The 19739-nt window shown below is 42.6% G+C and overlaps 2 protein-coding genes across 3 annotated transcripts in view; both read left to right on the plus strand.

Moving 5' to 3' along the window:
* Positions 1–19739, plus strand: part of LOC116732561 (muscle M-line assembly protein unc-89-like) — a 444643-nt gene that overhangs the window by 130476 nt on the left and 294428 nt on the right. The window lies entirely within an intron of this gene.
* The window catches only part of LOC116732635 (uncharacterized), a 42385-nt gene that overhangs the window by 14355 nt on the left and 8291 nt on the right, over positions 1–19739 (plus strand). Inside the window, exon 3 of one of the 2 annotated variants that reach the window (XM_032582980.1) lies at positions 891–1245. The exons of the other annotated variant lie outside the window; for it this stretch is intronic. Coding sequence (XP_032438871.1) covers positions 891–1102 — 212 coding nt within the window. The 3' untranslated portion in view covers positions 1103–1245. Of the gene's footprint in view, positions 1–890; positions 1246–19739 lie in introns of those variants that run through there. 2 annotated transcript variants of the gene reach the window in all.

The raw sequence follows: 19739 nt of genomic DNA on the forward strand, positions 1-19739 counted from the left end.
CGGAGCTTTGGATGCTCTGCAGCTCATATTATCAGTGAAGCGTGACCTATCGCAGCCACCAGGGGGCCCTCAAAAGCTATTTCTTTTTTCTTTTTGTCCATATAAAGAATAGTTTCTTCATAGATTACCAAAAATATATCATTGTAAAAAAAAGATCACAATTTTATAATAAATTACGTGTAGCGTAGTTTGCTTATGCCTTAGGCCGACCCTGCTTTATCGCGACCTTGAACAGTTCAGTTCAACAGCCAAACATTTATACTAGCATGTTTGTATTTGTGTGAAACTGAGTTTTAACTTAAATGAGTTGATTCTCGTGGTTGGCCCTAAATGTTTCTGGGCTCTCTATGGATTCAAAACGGCGTGTTTGATAAGATTTGATAACAATTAAAACTTCTCAATTTTAATTATTGACATTATGTAGCAAAATGTTTTACATCAGGCTACATGGCTTAATATATCAATGGGCTGCTCTAAGCTGTAGTTGGCAATATGCTGTTTGTGTTACCTACAACCTGTGGTGCCCACAGTGGGTCCTGGAGGGCTGGTTGCATCCTGCATGGTTTTCACCCTCTACATTTGCTGCTGATAATTTATGTGGCTAAAACAAACATTATTTTTACATCAACTTCTCCTGTTAAAATGATTTGAAGGCTCAGGAAGAGCCCAATATTGGTCCACCTTCTCAGGTGAGAAAGACTCACCTGTGCGGAGAATGATCCTTTCTCCATCAGGTTATTAATGCATGAAGTTGAATAAGAGTCAGTGAGTTGAATTCATGAATTCTATCTATTAAGACTAAAATACAGCGCTGGTCCATTTTTCATGCTATCCTTATGGGCTAACACAGCAAAATGGCATCTAGCAATATACCTGGTTCTACTCTGCAGAGATCAAGAATAGAGGACGGAAATATGAAATAAAGGATGAAGAAGAGATGGACGGTGGAAAGAAGGATGGAACAAACAATACATTGCTTAAAATTCTTGTTCTTGTTGTTCTTGTTGTTCTTGTCGTTCTTGTTGTTATTGTTATTGTTATTATTGTTAAGAGACGTTCATCAAGGCCTGAGGCAGAAGAACATGAACTCGAACGTTTGTGAATTTTCCTCTAGGATTAATAAAGTATATTCATTCATTCCAAGGGCGTAGGTTTGGTCTAAGTTTTGGTGGGACCTGACAACTTACTGAACACCCCCCCCCCCACCGACCATTTTTGACCGGGGGGGGGGGACACCACATTGGCTTAATTTGCCCCTCCCCCCCTCCCTAGGCAAGGCAAGGCAAGTTTATTTATATAGCACTTTAAAACAGTACCACTGACCAAAGTGCTGTACAATCACAAGATTAAACAAATAAAAATCAAAATTAAAACACATAAAAACCAACAATGCAGTGACGTAAAACACTCTATATAATACATAAACATACCCAGATAAATACAGAAAAACAGCATCTCAAACTGAATCAAAGGCCAACCGAAAAAGGTGAGTTTTAAGAGCAGATTTTAAAAATGCTAAAGAGGGGGCCTGTTTTACCAACATAGGTAAAGAATTCCAAAGTTTGGGAGCTGCAACAGCAAACGCCCTGTCTCCTCTCTGCCTCCTGGAAGTCCTCGGCACCTCCAGGTTCATTTGGCTCGCTGATCTAAGAGCTCGAGGAGGACAGTGTATATGTAGCAGCTCAGAGAGATAGGAGGGAGCAAGGCCATTTAAAGATTTAAATACAAATAAAAGAATCTTAAAATGCACTCTGAAATGTACCGGCAGCCAGTGCAGAGAATATAAAATCGGGGTAACATGTTCTCTCTTCCGCGATCCAGTTAAGAGCCGAGCAGCCGCATTCTGGACCAGCTGAAGACGGGACAAAGAAGACTGGCTGACACCCACATATAAGGAGTTACAGTAATCCAGTCGTGTTGTGATAAAAGCATGGATTAATATTTCAAAATAATCCACTGGTACAATATTCCTAATCTTAGCAAGCCACCTCAAATGGAAAAAGCTCGTTTTCACAACGGCACTGATTTGTTTATCCAACTTAAAATTTGCGTCCATTACAAAGCCCAAATTTGTAACAAATGGCTTTACGTAATGTGATAGCGGACCCAAATCCACAGGAGTGGACTTGCAGGTAGTACCAGGGTCAAAAATAATAACTTCCGTCTTTCTTTCATTAAAATTCAAAAAATTCAGAGCCATCCAAGTTTTTATGTCATCAAGGCACTCCAATAAAATTGGTACTGTACTGACTCCCTTACGATTGAGAGGCACATAAATTTGTGTATCATCCGCATAGCAATGAAAAGCAATATTATGTTTCCTAAATATTGACCCAAGGGGAAGCAAATATAAAGAAAACAAAAGAGGTCCAAGTATCGAGCCCTGCGGTACTCCACACAATAAAGGAGCAGACGATGATCTAAAATCATCTATGTCAACACAGAAAGACCTATCCGTCAAATACGACCTAAGCCACACTAAGACTGTGCCTTTGAGACCTACATAATGCTCTAAACGGGAAAGTAAAACATCATGGTCCACCGTGTCAAAGGCTGCAGTCAAATCTAAAAGAACTAAAATCACTGGATCTCCAGCATCAGTAGCCAAAAGGATATCATTAAACACCCTCAACAATGCAGATTCGGTGCTGTGTAAAGTTTTAAAACCAGACTGAAAATCCTCAAGAATATTATGTACATCGAGATAGGCCTTTAATTGATTATAAACAACTTTCTCTAAAATTTTAGACATAAATGGAAGCTTTGAAATAGGCCTAAAATTAGATAACAGAAAAGGGTCTAAGCCAGGTTTTTTGATCAGCGGTTGAACTGATGCCTGTTTAAAAGGTTTTGGAACCACACCAGTGATCAGGCTACTATTTATAATAGCCGTAATAGAAATCCCTAAAACAGGAAGAACCTCTTTAAAAAGTCATGGGGGTAAAATATCAGCTGCAGAACCTGAGGCCTTAAGATGACCTACTGTCTCATGTATTAAAGACAAAGTAACAGGTTCAAACTGAGACAAAGCAGTGGAGCATTTGACAGCAACTGAAGGGTCAGAGGCTGAACACATAATATTGGCCCTAACACCAGCCACTTTGTCCTCGAAAAAAACGCGAAATTTCTCACATACCTCCAGAGATGGCTCAAAGCCCGTATAATGCGGAACATTCAAAACACTATCAACAATATGAAATAATAAGCGAGGCTTGTGACGATTAAGTAAAATTATATTTGACAAGTGCTCCCGTTTGGTGTCTTTCACTATTAGCTGATATCGATGCCAGGAATCCTTCAACAGCTGGAACGACACCTGTAACTTGTCTTTTTTCCACTTTCGTTCAAATTTTCTGCATTCACGTCGAGCAGCACGAGTTCTATCATTGAGCCATGGTTCCATTTTAGTCCTCCATTTCCTGGGTTTCATTGGAGCCACTTCATCTAGAGCCGATTGACATGTAGAATAGAGCCAAGCGGTAAGGGTCTCCGTATCATTAAGTGATGGCATAGAAATTTTTGATTCAAATAACTCAGAAAAACGAATAGCCGTTTGCTGGCTTATTACGCGATGGCACCGTGCAGAAACACAGGGTTTTACAAAGTTACTAGACAAATCAATATTAAACAACACCGGTTTATGATCCGAAAACACAGCATCACCAACCATCAAGTGGGAAATTGGCAACCCAAAAGATAGAACAAGGTCTAATACATGACCACCTTCATGTGTGGGCTCAAATACCCACTGAGTGAAATTAAAAGAATCAATCAAATTTAAAAAATCTTTTACCATCTGTTTGTCCAGGCAACAAACATGAATATTAAAATCTCCAACAATAAGAACTTGATCATATAGAGGCAAAACATATGCCAACAGTCCAGACAAATCATTCAAAAAGTCCTTATTATATCCAGGGGGTCTGTAAATAACAGCGCACAGCATTGGGTACGAGCGACCTAACTCAAACATACTCAATTCAAAGCTGGAGCTGGAGGAGGAGAAAGATGCGGGCAGCGGCTTACATTTGTATACATTCCGGAAAAAGGTTGCTATTCCTCCTCCACGACCAGACTTTCGGGGACAATTCAAGTAAACACAGTCTGGCGGTAAAAGTTCAGAGAATGCAGTGAGCTCACCAACACTCAGCCAAGTCTCTGTTACACACAGGAAGTCTAGTCGATTTGAAATGAAGAAGTCCTTAAGAATATAAGTTTTATTTGAAAGTGGTCTGGCATTTACCAAGCCGATCCTGACAGGGGCCGGTCGGTTCTGGTCTTTAGCGCTGTAAACACCCCAACGTAGAGCCTGGAGGTTCGTCGAGTTCACTCCCTGCTGTCTAGAGCGTCTCTGAATACGGTAGCGGGGCTGTTGCTGAAAAACCCGTCCTTCTGAGCCAGCCAGCGGCACCAACCAGGTATAAGCAGAATCCAGAGGGGACCAAAAAAGATTCGTTCCAGTTGTGGCAATCCGTGATAAGCTGAACTTCAACCTCACCAGCCTACCGCTGCGTCTCCCCCGGACGCGATGGCGTTTTCTCCGGAAAGGTGTGGCCAGTATGCAGAGGAGGTAATCCGGTACTCCCATGAGAACCGGAGGCAAAGTTTTCGGATTTCCATAAAGAAATTTCGTCTCTGCTGAGGATCGGAGATCCAAAAGAGTTCGGTGGTCATAGATCAGTAGAGCGCTGGTATAAAACCTTTGACAAATAAGCGCTAATACAAACATTAACACACATAGGTAAGGTAAGGACAGACGGCCTGCCGTACACACTGGCGCCATCTTGTTTTACATCCTCAGCAGATGTAATATGTGAAAAAATATTACATAATTAACAGACCTATTCTACCTCACATTCAGTGCTGACCTTACTAAACACCGGACTTTACAACAAATGCGTTGCGTGATAGATATCTAACTTATGGGTCCCCTCACTGTACTTACAGCCGAGGTAGCGAAATAACTTCTAATGTCTGTCGTCCTTTTCTTTTTTGGTGGCGACATGGAGACTCATAATAAATGTCAAACTCAGAAGGAGACGCGTTCACTGTCAGCACCATGGACCAAGCTTCCGCTCCGTGTGAGGCCAGCTGGCCGCCGCCTGTTGCAGCCAATCAAAGAACGTAGATCCACGTTCTGTGAGCCAATAGCGGGTCGTCATAGTTCATAACAGCGAATTTTAAAATGAATGCTACCACTGCGTAGTATATTGAAATATTAAACTAATCAATGTAGATTTTCGTTTATTTATTTTGTTTTTGTAAAAAATACATATGTTTTTTTTTTTAAATTAATATGGCAAAAATTGGTCGGGACTATTTTATATCCCTTGAATATTGGTCGTGACATGTCACGACCGTCCATACCCAAACCTACGCCCATGATTCATTCATTCTTGCAGGGCCAAGACAGAGGAAGCACCCAACCTTTGTCAGCCTGTGAGATTCCATTAACTAAACCAACATGAAGAACAAATCTAAGTTCTACCTGATAGTATTTCCTGTCCCATTCAAAAAAATCTAAAATACTTTATTGATCTCAAAGGGAAATTAAATGTTGTTGTAACTCATTAATTCTTCAAAGAGTTATTGAAGATAGTGATGGCTGTTGGAAGGAAAGATCTACTGTAGCGGTCTATCTACAGTGAGTCTGAAGAAACCTCGAACTCAGTGGGGTCCAAAGTGGGTTCTGGAGGTTCTGGAGGTCCGGCATCCTGCATGTTTTAGTCTCTACATGGTTTAACTCACCTGGATCCAATGATGATCATTAGAGGCCTAAGAAGAACTTTGACCTGCTGAGAGGGTTGTTACTAAAACCAAGGAGAGAATAAAACATGCAGGATGCCGGGCCTCCAGGACCCACTTTGGGCTCCACTGATCTAACTGAAGATGCTCTGTTTTCTCAAGACAGTTTCATGAAGAGGATGTTCAGGGTTGTCCATACCTTTTGTCGTGAAAACTGGCGTAGGGTTTGTTGTTGCGCAACACCCCCCCCCCCCCCCCCTTTCTGTCTCTACTGTCTCACTCTCTACTTCCTCTTCTGAGAGGGGAGATGTGCTACCAGCTCTCCTTCTAACGGGTTAATTGAGTTTCCTAAATCTGCCGGGATTTACCCTGTCCAGAACTGAAGTAAACTCTGTTTAAGCTGGTTTCGAGAAACGATTCGCCTGGTTTTCTGACGGCCTACATCCAGGTGTCCCACCCTTCTTCCCCCTGTGAATTAGCCAGACTGAGCAGCCTACAGCCAACTAGTTTCACAGAGCACACCTGTTAACGGTCGCTCGTTCTCTATTTTACAACTTGCATTTCTTATTGAACCAGGTAGGTTTTAGTGACTCGGGTGAGTCCCAAGGATGACGTTTTAAATTTGGGCTACCAGCAACCTAAAAACATTTTAAACTTTTTCCTCTCCAGAATCAAACATCACAGCTATTTTACAACCATCAAAGAACTTTAAGGTGACTCATTAACTGAATGTCCACAACATCTTTTAGATTTTCTTTATGCTAAATATTTTATTAGTAAGGCAGTTTTGCAAGGGTCAGTACAGCTTAATTCAGTAGCAGAAATAATCAAATAAGTAAAATCAATCATCTAGTCTATCTTTCCCTACTGCTGATACTGAAAACTGAAAAAGGGAACCTTTGAGAGAGACGGACGGAGTTTGGCGTTTCGAACCCCAGACCTGGGGCTTGATGATGATGAAGGTGCTGCAGCAGGAGGAAGATGTTGATCAGCGAAGGCAGGAATCTCTGTAGGTCTGATGAGCTTCTTCTCCGCCTGGATGGTGAGGTCACACAGGACTTGGTGCTGGCAGGAAAAAAGGCACCAGTTCTTCTTCTTTGTCTTTGCCTTTGTCTTCATCTTTGTCTTTGGGGTCTGAACCCAGCTGATGAGAGAAGTGCGATGTGAAGCCACAGGTTGTGGGCCTGACCGGTTGGTCTCCATGAGAAGGACAGTCTTCGGCTCTGTGGCTCCGGCTCTTCTTCAGCTGCAGAGTTCTTTGTCCATCTCTTGGCTCGAAGCTGCCCGGAGGATCCAACAAAAGGTTCCTCTTTTGCACCCACCTTATATAGGGTTTCTGACTGCTCAGACAGATGATCTCATATCCATCACTGTCTTACAGACATTTCCTGATGTCTGTGCTAATGTCTCAGGGTTGCTCAACCTCCTAGGTCCATTGTCTTCACAACCTTTCACCTAAATAAGGCGTTGATCATCTCTGCTCTCCTGTTAGTTCCCCTTTTTCCCTTAACCGTTCACCTTTCACCTACTATCCACCTACAACATATCAGTGATGTTTAATTGCAGTTACACCTTTTACACCATTTCAAGTTCAATGTCAAAATCACATTTATATCACATTTATTTTCTTTAGCTTCTCTGATTTAGCATTCATTTATAATTTTATAACCATAACTTATATCACATTTATTTTCTTCAGCTTCTCTGATTTATCATTCATTTATGATTTTATAACCATAACTTATTAATTATCCTTATTATAATCCTAATGTGAGTTATTACAGATGTTTTTCTGAAAAGAAACCAAGAATAATCCATGATTCTAATTATTTGATACTAAAGTTACAGTTACTTGTTTTTCTTGTAAGTGTTCCCACAAATGTTCGTGTAAATATTATTACAAGTAAACCAATATTAATATAAGTATTTTACTTTGAATCTTATCAAATTACCAAAATGTTTAGATTTAATTCTTTAAAACTTTCATGCTTTAAAATAAGAAATAGTCTCAGCTATATTTATAAATCTGCAGGCTGGAAACTTACTTCCTCTTTTTCCAGGAAACCTGCTTTTCCTGTTTAATGACTCTCTCTGTCTGACTATGATTTCTTATGATTAGATAGAAAAAAGTAGAATTAAAGCAAAGTTTGCTGGACACAAAAACAACACACACAACCAGATTTATTTTATTGACACCTAAGTCTACTGTTGGGCCTAGATGTCACTTGAGTGATTCATTTTAAAGATAACTTTATTTATTATTACTGTTAAACTAACTTTATTGACACTTAAGTCTACTGTTGGGCCCTGATGTCACTTGAGTGATTCATTTTAAAGATAACTTTATTTATTATTACTGTTAAACTAAAATCTCCAGCATGGGGAAGTGGGATGAGCTCGGATTTTCTTGACACCCCCTCCACGAGGTCAGACCTTTCACATGCTGGGAGTCCATCACCCTCCTGCAGTTCGCCGTCCTCATCCCCTGGAAAGAGAAGAGGTTCGTCTGGGATGTGAAGATGCAGATTCTTCATCCTCAGTTGTCACAGAGGGCTCAGTGTAGTCATCAAAACTCCACTTCTCTTGACACCCCCTCCTTGGAGTTTTGATTTCCCCCATGAGGTGATGAATGTCGAAGAAAACTTGGATCGCTCTGATTCTTCTACAGGAACCTTCGCTGGATGAACTGTCGATTCTTCAGGATGTGGGATGGTTCTTTAGGGAAGATGGGCTAAGACAGAAGGCCTCAAAAAAAAAAAAAAAATTCTGACTGTTCAGCAGAGCAAAGCAAAAAGCATAAGCATCATGACACTTTATCCGTAATCATGATCCTTTTCCATTTTAATCCATCAGGTTGTGACAGGAGTTCTTCTTTAGCATAGTCCAATTTCTTCACGGCCCTCCCAGTCCAAAGCCTTGAAGTTGTTCTTTGAACGGCAACCTTCCTGTAATAGTGGCCAGTCTACTGTAGGATGGCATGGTGCTTGATTCTCTGGCCATCTTCTCGTAATGTTCTGGTTCGCTGTAGCTAAGAACTGGCTTGAGCACTGCTTCCTCATGGACCCCTTTCTTCATCAGTAGTACTGTGTTGAAGTTCAGTACTTGCTTTACAAAATCTCGGGCGTTGAATCTCAGCTTGATCACCGTAGTTGCAGGCCGATCTTGAGCTTTAATCCAAACTCTCTGCCCTGTTTTCAGTGACACTCCGAGCTGCAACTTCCCTTTTTCTTCTCTGAGCAAAAAGGAGAAGTGTCTTCGCCTCCCTGCTTTCTGTGACGTGAACGGAGTTCCTCTGCAGGGGAAGACCTGCTCTTCTAGCAGTTGTCACTGTGTCCATCAGCACCAAGAGGTACTTCTCACCTCTCTTTCCTGTTGTCCCCATTGGCTCTGCTACGTCCCTGCAGACTGAACCCCATGGGACTGTGCTCTTGATGAACAAACCTTCCATCCGCTGCCCTGGGTGCCCTGCGTATCGACCACATACCTCAAAGTCACACAGCTGCATCGGATGGGCTGAAGGGACATCCAGCAGTCCTGCTTGCTCAGTTCTTCACGGGGGTGTAGCACGCCTGCATATTCGAGGGCCTTATGCACGCACCGTACTACCTGCTCCCCGTGCTACTCTAGGACCACCTGTCCTTAGGTGTTCTGTCCCACCTCGACACCGGCAGAGACAACCTTTCTTAGTGGCACGAAAGGTCGTCATCTTTGCCCCTCCATAGGGCTTCTTCTCAGGTGTGCGCCTTGTCGCTGCACCTCAAGTTTCGGGCGGAGCCTCAGTTCTGCTTTCTTCTTCCACAAATCTTTGTGTGCCACGGGCTTGCCCTTTGCAGTCTCGAAACCATTTTCTTCCCAAATGGCCAAGTCCTCTCTAAGGGCCTGAGCACAGTAGTAACTGTCAGTTACTAACCTGGCACTCTTGATTTTCCTTTTCACCAGCTCCAGCAATCCTTCCAGTACTGCCGTTACTTCTCCGGCTTGAGCACTACCGGGAGCTTTTCCTTTCTGACGGCATTTTTCTTTGCCGTCTTGCTTCAGAATAAATCCCCAGTATGCCGACTGGTCGGACCCCTTTCTGGATCCATCGGTGTAGACTGTCCATTCCAGTTGTCCTGGCTTCTCAGATGTCGCTTGCGGTCGTTTCTTACTGGTGGGTTGTGCTGGTCCAATTTCAAGCTCCGGGTCCAGCAGGATGTCTTTAACCATGTCTGCGTCTGTGTGATGATGTCAGCTGCTGGTGTTTGTTCCTCTGTTGCCGGATGTCTTCTCGATGGCTGCAGTGGAGGACGCGGTGTGGTTCCTCATCCATCGTCAGCTGATGATACTTTTCTGTGTTTCTTGTGCATGCTTGCAGGCTGGTCTTTTCTTTTCTTGTCAACATGACATCACGATCCACTCCAGCAAGAGTGAGCCAACTTTTCTTTGTCAGGGGTTGATGTTTCAGTTCCTCATTCTTGGAACCAACTTCCCCACTTGCTTCAGGTCTGAGTCACAGTAGCTGTGCAGAAACTGATGCAGTTCTGTTGAGGTCTCCTCTTTCTCCAAACGATCTGGGCGGCCGGCTTCCTCCGGTTTCTTCCCCAGATTTTCCTCCTCGAAGTGATCATCCATCACTCCGTCTCTCTGTCGGTTCGAGTTGTCTATCCCCCAAAGCCTCTCTTTGCGCTCTCGAGCAGGGATGGGTCTAGACTATGTTGGCTACTAGCTTCACTGTCTGGATCCGGTCATCTATCCTCAGTAGAAGCTTTCCCTCACCTGTATGCCATACAGTTACTGCGAGGTTGTGACTGACGGCCATATCAGTCACCATTAACTCTATTCCCTAAGAGTTAACAAACCAAGTGAGCTATTCAGATCCTCACATCTGTTTTTACTGACTTGGCATAGGGCCCTCCTACTCCGTTAGTCGAGTCCCTGTTCGGGCGCCACTTGTTGTTGCGCAACACCCCCCCCCTCCTTTCTGTCTCTACTGTCTCACTCTCTACTTCCTCTTCTGAGAGGGGAGATGTGCTACCAGCTCTCCTTCTAACGGGTTAATTGAGTTTCCTAAATCTGCCGGGATTTACCCTGTCCAGAACTGAAGTAAACTCTGTTTAAGCTGGTTTCGAGAAACGATTCGCCTGGTTTTCTGACGGCCTACATCCAGGTGTCCCACCCTTCTTCCCCCTGTGAATTAGCCAGACTGAGCAGCCTACAGCCAACTAGTTTCACAGAGCACACCTGTTAACGGTCGCTCGTTCTCTATTTTACAACTTGCATTTCTTATTGAACCAGGTAGGTTTTAGTGACTCGGGTGAGTCCCAAGGATGACGTTTTAAATTTGGGCTACCAGCAACCTAAAAACATTTTAAACTTTTTCCTCTCCAGAATCAAACATCACAGCTATTTTACAACCATCAAAGAACTTTAAGGTGACTCATTAACTGAATGTCCACAACATCTTTTAGATTTTCTTTATGCTAAATATTTTATTAGTAAGGCAGTTTTGCAAGGGTCAGTACAGCTTAATTCAGTAGCAGAAATAATCAAATAAGTAAAATCAATCATCTAGTCTATCTTTCCCTACTGCTGATACTGAAAACTGAAAAAGGGAACCTTTGAGAGAGACGGACGGAGTTTGGCGTTTCGAACCCCAGACCTGGGGCTTGATGATGATGAAGGTGCTGCAGCAGGAGGAAGATGTTGATCAGCGAAGGCAGGAATCTCTGTAGGTCTGATGAGCTTCTTCTCCGCCTGGATGGTGAGGTCACACAGGACTTGGTGCTGGCAGGAAAAAAGGCACCAGTTCTTCTTCTTTGTCTTTGCCTTTGTCTTCATCTTTGTCTTTGGGGTCTGAACCCAGCTGATGAGAGAAGTGCGATGTGAAGCCACAGGTTGTGGGCCTGACCGGTTGGTCTCCATGAGAAGGACAGTCTTCGGCTCTGTGGCTCCGGCTCTTCTTCAGCTGCAGAGTTCTTTGTCCATCTCTTGGCTCGAAGCTGCCCGGAGGATCCAACAAAAGGTTCCTCTTTTGCACCCACCTTATATAGGGTTTCTGACTGCTCAGACAGATGATCTCATATCCATCACTGTCTTACAGACATTTCCTGATGTCTGTGCTAATGTCTCAGGGTTGCTCAACCTCCTAGGTCCATTGTCTTCACAACCTTTCACCTAAATAAGGCGTTGATCATCTCTGCTCTCCTGTTAGTTCCCCTTTTTCCCTTAACCGTTCACCTTTCACCTACTATCCACCTACAACATATCAGTGATGTTTAATTGCAGTTACACCTTTTACACCATTTCAAGTTCAATGTCAAAATCACATTTATATCACATTTATTTTCTTTAGCTTCTCTGATTTAGCATTCATTTATAATTTTATAACCATAACTTATATCACATTTATTTTCTTCAGCTTCTCTGATTTATCATTCATTTATGATTTTATAACCATAACTTATTAATTATCCTTATTATAATCCTAATGTGAGTTATTACAGATGTTTTTCTGAAAAGAAACCAAGAATAATCCATGATTCTAATTATTTGATACTAAAGTTACAGTTACTTGTTTTTCTTGTAAGTGTTCCCACAAATGTTCGTGTAAATATTATTACAAGTAAACCAATATTAATATAAGTATTTTACTTTGAATCTTATCAAATTACCAAAATGTTTAGATTTAATTCTTTAAAACTTTCATGCTTTAAAATAAGAAATAGTCTCAGCTATATTTATAAATCTGCAGGCTGGAAACTTACTTCCTCTTTTTCCAGGAAACCTGCTTTTCCTGTTTAATGACTCTCTCTGTCTGACTATGATTTCTTATGATTAGATAGAAAAAAGTAGAATTAAAGCAAAGTTTGCTGGACACAAAAACAACACACACAACCAGATTTATTTTATTGACACCTAAGTCTACTGTTGGGCCTAGATGTCACTTGAGTGATTCATTTTAAAGATAACTTTATTTATTATTACTGTTAAACTAACTTTATTGACACTTAAGTCTACTGTTGGGCCCTGATGTCACTTGAGTGATTCATTTTAAAGATAACTTTATTTATTATTACTGTTAAACTAAAATCTCCAGCATGGGGAAGTGGGATGAGCTCGGATTTTCTTGACAGGTTGTGAGATCTTCCCAGGTACACGCAGAAAATAGAGCATAAAGGCCTGAGAGAAATAAAGTAATCTTGCAGTTTGATTTAAGTATAATTAAAGATAAATATATATATGTGCACAATTAATCACTGAATGATTTTCTGAAATGTATCTTTGTATTTTAATCTGTAATACTGATGAGAACATGATGATTATGATTGATAATTATGTATGTGATTTACAGTCATGGTTGATAATTAATAATGGATCATAAGAACGTGTGGATTTAAAAACATACTTAAAGTTATGATGAATGTAAATGATAATTGGTAACATGATGGTGTTAATGATTTATAATGAATTAACAGAAAATGTGTTGATTTAAAAAGATAGAATTAAAGTGCTGGGTGAGGTCCTGTTCTCAGGCTGTGTCGCAATAGGCAAGCTGAGCAGAGTGGAGACCCAGGGGAATTTTGGGGAAGTACAAACAGATGGCCTTGGAAAAAAGGGGAAGTACACATGATGTTAGCGCTGTGAGTCACGCAAGGGCTGACGGTTGGGAAAGGTTGGGACTTTCCACCGACTCATTGAATATGCGAGAAGTCACGTACACCATCTCCCCCATATACAACCATGGGCTGAGATAGTATAAAAGACGGCAGAAAGAGGAAGAGAGCGCTCTTAGTCCCCTCGCCAAGACGACTCAACAAGAGGACGCAGAGGAAACATCAGCAGAGGACCGCACCCTGGAGCCACGGGGAAGTTGAGACTTTGCGCCGCCAAGAAGGGACAAGATCCTTCAGCCCCCAGCCCTGGCTCCTGATTCTACCACCGACTCTGCCTCAACCCAACGATCTCAAACCAACCGCAACGGACTTGGAGAAAAGACAAAGATCCCAGGAGGGATGAAGAATTGGATGTTCGAAGGACAAGGATCAATTCTGCTTTGCTACAATTCTAAAGTGGATTTTTCCACACAAAGACAAAGATTCTAAACCAAGGAATTAAAGACTTCTGTTGCCAAGATCAACTGCCATCTGGGTATGAGACGAACTGCTCCCCAAAAGCCTCTCTCAATTTATTAGTGACACAGGTCAGGGAAAAGAGTTAGAATAAGATGTCTGGGTTATGTTGAAATTATTGTTTTGATTTAGTATTTTAATCTTTAATAATTAATCTGTATGTCACTTATCCCTGCTAAAGCTTGCTTAATAAATATATCTTTATAAAATTTTATAGAGGTTGGTGGACATTGAAATTAATTGAGTCATTGATCATTTTAGTTTCTCCAATTAAAGTAAAATTAGTGTACATGATTCCAGTAATGTGGTGGCTTCGGACTTTCCTTTAGTAAGAGTAAAAATAACGACCCTGGGACTTGAATCTAAGTCACTAAATCTAATCTAGCCGTTTCCAAGTGCAGGTTATTTAATTAAGAGAGAGAGCTACCGTTAACAGGAGTGGTTATTGGGGCTAATCTGTAATACTGATTAGCCCCAATAACCTTTTTTTAAAGGAGACTTTAAAAAACAACCTGTATAATGAAGCAGTTTACCTGGTATGCTTTCTGTCAGATTTGGTTAACTGCCATGTCATCGCCGCTCCATCTATGGTGGTAATGTTTGAAAATTTTGTCAGTGTTACTCACTGACAAAAGTAGCTGTGAGGGCTACTCAGTTGACTGTTCCTTAACTGTAGAGGGTCGTAACTTCTGGATCGAAGGTAGTTAGAGCTAGACGAGATTCTTCATAAAATCAAGAAAGTGTTCGTTACTCTAGCAATAGTCAGCCCCGCCCACTCCTCACAACTCCTCTGAGCTGACTACTGACCAGTTCTCTGTCTAACAGGTCCGGAATATCTCTAAGACCTGGGTCTTACCCTACAGGAGGTCTATGAGAGATAATCTGTTTAAACTGGTGGCGAGAGAGACTTTCTTTGCACCATTGTCTCCAGAGGTTCCATAGTCTTCGCTAGAACAGAATCAGCCTTCTTTATCAGGCTATTGAGCCTTTTTTTCCAGATTCCTGCTATAAAAAGTATGTCCAGATTCACAGTGAAGCATTTCTTTCAAACATTTTATTTTTATTTGGTTTACTTTACCTTCATTGTTAGCTGAGCAGGATTCATCTAAAGTGAACACTGAAGTCAGCAGTTCTTTCTGCAGATTCTGATTAAAGAGTGTAAAAATGTTTTGCCTGATCACTGAATGGTTATGTTTATATTTGAATTTTTCTTTCTATGTTTTCAAAAGCTGCTTTTGTACTTTAATGTTTCTACTTTGCTTTTGTATAAAACATCTCAAGCTCCCACACCCTGTCCTTAAATCAAGGCTGTAAGGGCCAGTATCCTACAACTTTTAGACGTGTGCCTTGTTCAGGCACATCGCTAAATGACCTCCTCAGTGTAGTCAAATAATCCAGAATTTAGTCAAATTCTGGATTGAATGGATATCAGCAAATTTTATGAGCTATAAGGCAGCTAGCATCATTTCTTCTGCAGCCACTCCACAGAGTGGCACAGAGTGACACCCTAACTGCTGTGTGACTTTGTGGCTCTCAACTGTATCAGCTTGATGTCGCACACAAAACACCTTAATGTAAATCCTGTTTCCAGCCTCCCAAGGAGTTTACTCTATGACACAAATTGACCTTTGCGTGTATGTGTCTGACAAATACCTGCATTAAGTCTGCCTTGAGTACGAACCAACATCTGCAGTGCTAAGTACTCCCGAGATGACCTATTTTATGAATAAGGCTTCATAAATAAAGGTGTTTTTCTTGATGAAATAATGTCAGTTTTTTGTGCTTATTTCTGCAGTTACTTCTTTTAAAGAAAATTTCTAAAGTCTAAAATCCGAAATGTTCATTTAGTCAAATTGGTCATTTGGCTGTAATAATGCTTCTGGACTGTGGGAGGAAGGGTAGGGTAGGGTAATCGAACCTAGGACCTTCTTGCTGCAAGGCAACTGTGCTACTGCAGCCTTTATATATATATATGTATATATATAAAAAAAAATTCCCTTCTCACCCACCGCGGGTGGTTCTTATCCTCTGAGCTCGGGTTCTCTACCAGAGGCCTGGGAGCTTGAGGGTTCTGCGCAGTATCTTGGCTGTGCCAAGGACTGCACATTTCTGGACTGAGATGTCTGATGTTGTTCCTGGGATCTGTTGTAGCCATTGGTCCAGTTTGGGGGTGACTGCCCCGAGGGCCCCGATGACCACAGGCACCACTGTGGTCTTCACCTTCCAGGTCCTCTCCAGTTCTTCCCTGAGGCCCTGGTATTTCTCTAGTTTCTCGTGCTCCTTTTTGCTGATGTTGCAGTCGCTTGGTATTGCTACATCTACCACAACGGCTTTCCTCTGTTGTTTATCCACTACGACAATGTCTGGTTGGTTCGCCATTACCATTTTGTCTGTCTGGATCTGGAAGTCCCACAGGATCTTAGCTCTGGCGTTCTCCGTCACCTTTGGGGGTGTTTCCCACTTTGATTTCGGGGTTTCCAGTCCATATTCTGCACAGATGTTTCTGTACACTATGCCTGCAACTTGGTTATGTCGTTCCATGTGTGCTTTCCCTGCCAGTATCTTGCACCCTGCTGTTATGTGCTGGACTGCCTCAGGGGCCTCCTTGCACAACCTACACCTTGGGTCTTGTCTGGTGTGGTAGATCTGGGCCTCTATTGCTCTGGTGTTTAGGGCCTGTTCCTGGGCGGCCAGGATGAGGGCCTGTGCTGTCCTTGAGTCTGCATATGTAGTTCCATCAGAGATCTGATTTGTCCAGAATTTGTTCTAAACAGAACTTTTCTCATTCTACGGGTTCTGCTGGTTAGTCACTCTAAATTAGACAAACATATAGTGATAAATAAGGGCACCTGAATAGGGGTTTTCTAAAAAGAACGTTTTTATTTAAATAATAAAAACCTAAAGAAAATAAATAAAAATAATTCATATTTAGCATGTGTAACCAGATTAAATCAAAATCAAAAAAAATTTAACTGTATAGCACATTTCAGCAGCAAGGCATTTCAAAGTGCTTTACATCATATCAAACACAGAAACACAAAGCAATATAGAATCAATAATCAAAACACAACATTAAATCAAGTTCCATCAATAAATTTGTAATTTTTGTAAATTTTGTAACCGGTACTGTCATGTTCTGTGTTTTTCTGGACCCGACCAAGATACAAGGTGAGGTCGCTATATTTTGGCCCAGATGGACCAGGTGGATTGGATCCAACAGCAGTTGGAGTTGGCACAGAGGGATCTCTACAGGGACGTAGAGATCCTGCCTTCTCCACTGCTGCTGGAGGAAATGTGACTGGACTCGGACTCCACCCTGGCGATTAACCAGATTCACACCCCGACATCCACCACCCTCGCTACCCCGTCTCTACCAGCAAACCTTTTTGAGCCCAATTCAGAGGAGGATTTTACTTACCTGTTCAATCTGTTCAAGAGAGACTCAATTATTTTGGAGATAGTCTTTGAACTATATGACTGGTTCATTCAGGGCAAACACTCTCCTCCTCGTCCAGAGCTTGCTGCAGCCTCTGTTCCTGGCTTAGCTCTCGCCGCCGCTGAGGATCTTCCGCCTCTCGCCGCCGCTACGGTCTCCGTGCCACTGGAGCTTCCAGCGCCCGAGCCCGTAGCAGCCCTCACTCCAGAGACTGCTCCAGCTGCTGTGGTGCCTGCGCATCCTGCCCCAGTTAGTGGGTTCTCTGCTCCATCAGAACTTTCTAGCATTCCCTCCTCCAAGCTCCTTAGACCCTCCTCAGAGTTCCCTAGTGTTCCCAAGTCTCCGCCCCCTAGTGGCAGTTTCGAGTCTCCACCCCCTAGTGCCAGTTCCGAGTCTCCGCCTCTTAGTGCTCCTCCCGAGACTCTCAGTGCTCCTCCCGAGACCCCGCCTCTCAGTGCTCCTCGTCGTCGACGCCTCCGGGCGACCCCAGAGACTCTTCGTCGCCGCCTCAAGCGCCGCGGACGGCCGCCGGACCACCTCCGTGGTTCCCGCCTCCTTTGCCTCCGCCCACTCCGTTGGGTCATTTTTTGTTGTTTTGGACTCTAGCCCCCTGTCCAGCACCCCTCCGCCCACCCTGGTTGTGTTTTTGTTTTTTTGGGCGTCTGGTAGCCGCCCTTGAGGGGGGGTGTACTGTCATGTTCTGTGTTTTTCTGTGTATTTATTTAGAGTTTTCTGTGTCTCTGTGTTGTCCTGTTCTCCCCTCGATTACTCCCAGGTGTTTCTAGTTCCCTGATTACCTCCTGTGTATTTAGTGTCACCTGTGTCTCTGTGTGTTTGTCGGGTCCTCGTCTCATTTGGCTGTTAGTCTGTCGTCTGTGTATCCAGTCCATCGTCGTGTCCGTTTGTGTAACTGGCTGCTACCGGCATTGAGCCCTGGCTTCCGCTCGGCCGTGCTGCCCGGTATTCTGGACATTATTGGACTGTGCAAATTCTGGATATTCATCATTAAAACCATAATTTCTCACTTTACCTGGGTCTACAGCGTCTGCCTCACCACCTCTACACCGCACCTTATGACAGGTAATCCTCCATAGAAGGTTTACCTGTTACACTCCTACTACTCCTACTTATATGGAACAAAATACCTATTGCTATTTTTATTCCCACTCACAATCACACAGTTTAAAACCATGTAAGCAGCCGTCCAATGGGCTTCCGGCACAAAGCTCCGTACACCTCTTTCACGGAATTTTGAGCAGGGACTCCGCTGTCCCTCACAGATTTTTGTGCAATTGCAACATAGAATCAGCAATCAAAACACAGCATTAAGTCAAGTTCCATCAATAAATTTGTAATTGATTACATTTCAAATACAATTCTAAACAGGTGGGTTTTTAGTTGAGATTTAAAAGAAGTCAGTGTTTCAGCTGTTTTACAGTTTTCTGGAAGTTTGTTCCAAATTTGTGGTGCATAGATGCTGAAAGCTGCTTCTCCTCGTTTGGTTCTGGTTCTGGGGATGCAGAGCAGAACCAGAACCAGAACCTGAGAGGTCTGGAAGGTTGATACAACAACAGCAGATCTTTAATGTATTGTGGTGCTAAGCCGTTCAGTGATTTATAAACTAACAACAGTATTTTAAAGTCTATTCTTTGAGCTACAGGGAGCCAGTGGAGGGACTTTAAAACTGGTGTTATGTGCTCTATCTTCCTGGTTTTAGTCAGAACGCCAGCAGCAGCATTCTGGATCAGCTGCAGCTGTTTAATTGATTTGTTGGACAGACCTGTGAAGACGCTGTTGCAATAATCAATACGACTGAAGATGAAGGCATGGATGAGTTTCTCTAGATCTGGCTGAGACATTAGTCCTTTAATCCTGGAAATGTTCTTCAGGTGATAGAAGGCCGACTTTGTAACTGTCTTTATGTGGCTCTGGAGGTTCAGGTCAGAGTCCATCACTACTCCCAGGTTTCGGGCTGATCGCTGGTTTTCAGTTGTAATAACTGAAGCTGTGCATTGACTCTAGATCTATAGCTCTAGATCTATGACTCTAGATCTATAACTCTAGATCATTCCTCTTTAGGTCCAATATTAATAACTTCAGTTTTGTTTCTGTTCAGCTGGAGAAAGTTTTGGCACATCCACACATTTATCTGTTCTAAGCTTCTGTTCAGTGATTGGATGGGGTCAAAGGTCACCTGGTGACATCGTAATGTAGAACTGTGTGTCATCTGCATAGTTATGGTAGCTAATATTATTTCCTGTTATAACCTGAGCTAGTGGGAGCATATAAATATTGAATAAGAGGGGTCCTAGGATTGAACCTTGGGGTACCCCACATGTGACCTTTGACCTCTTTGATGAGAAGTTTCCAATTGAAACAAAGACATCCCTGTTCTTTATGTAGGATTCAAACCAGTTAAGCTCTGAACCGCAGAGTCCGACCCAACTCTC

This window comes from Xiphophorus hellerii, chromosome 14 (assembly GCF_003331165.1).
Source record: "Xiphophorus hellerii strain 12219 chromosome 14, Xiphophorus_hellerii-4.1, whole genome shotgun sequence".
Classification (NCBI taxonomy): Eukaryota; Metazoa; Chordata; class Actinopteri; order Cyprinodontiformes; family Poeciliidae; genus Xiphophorus; species Xiphophorus hellerii.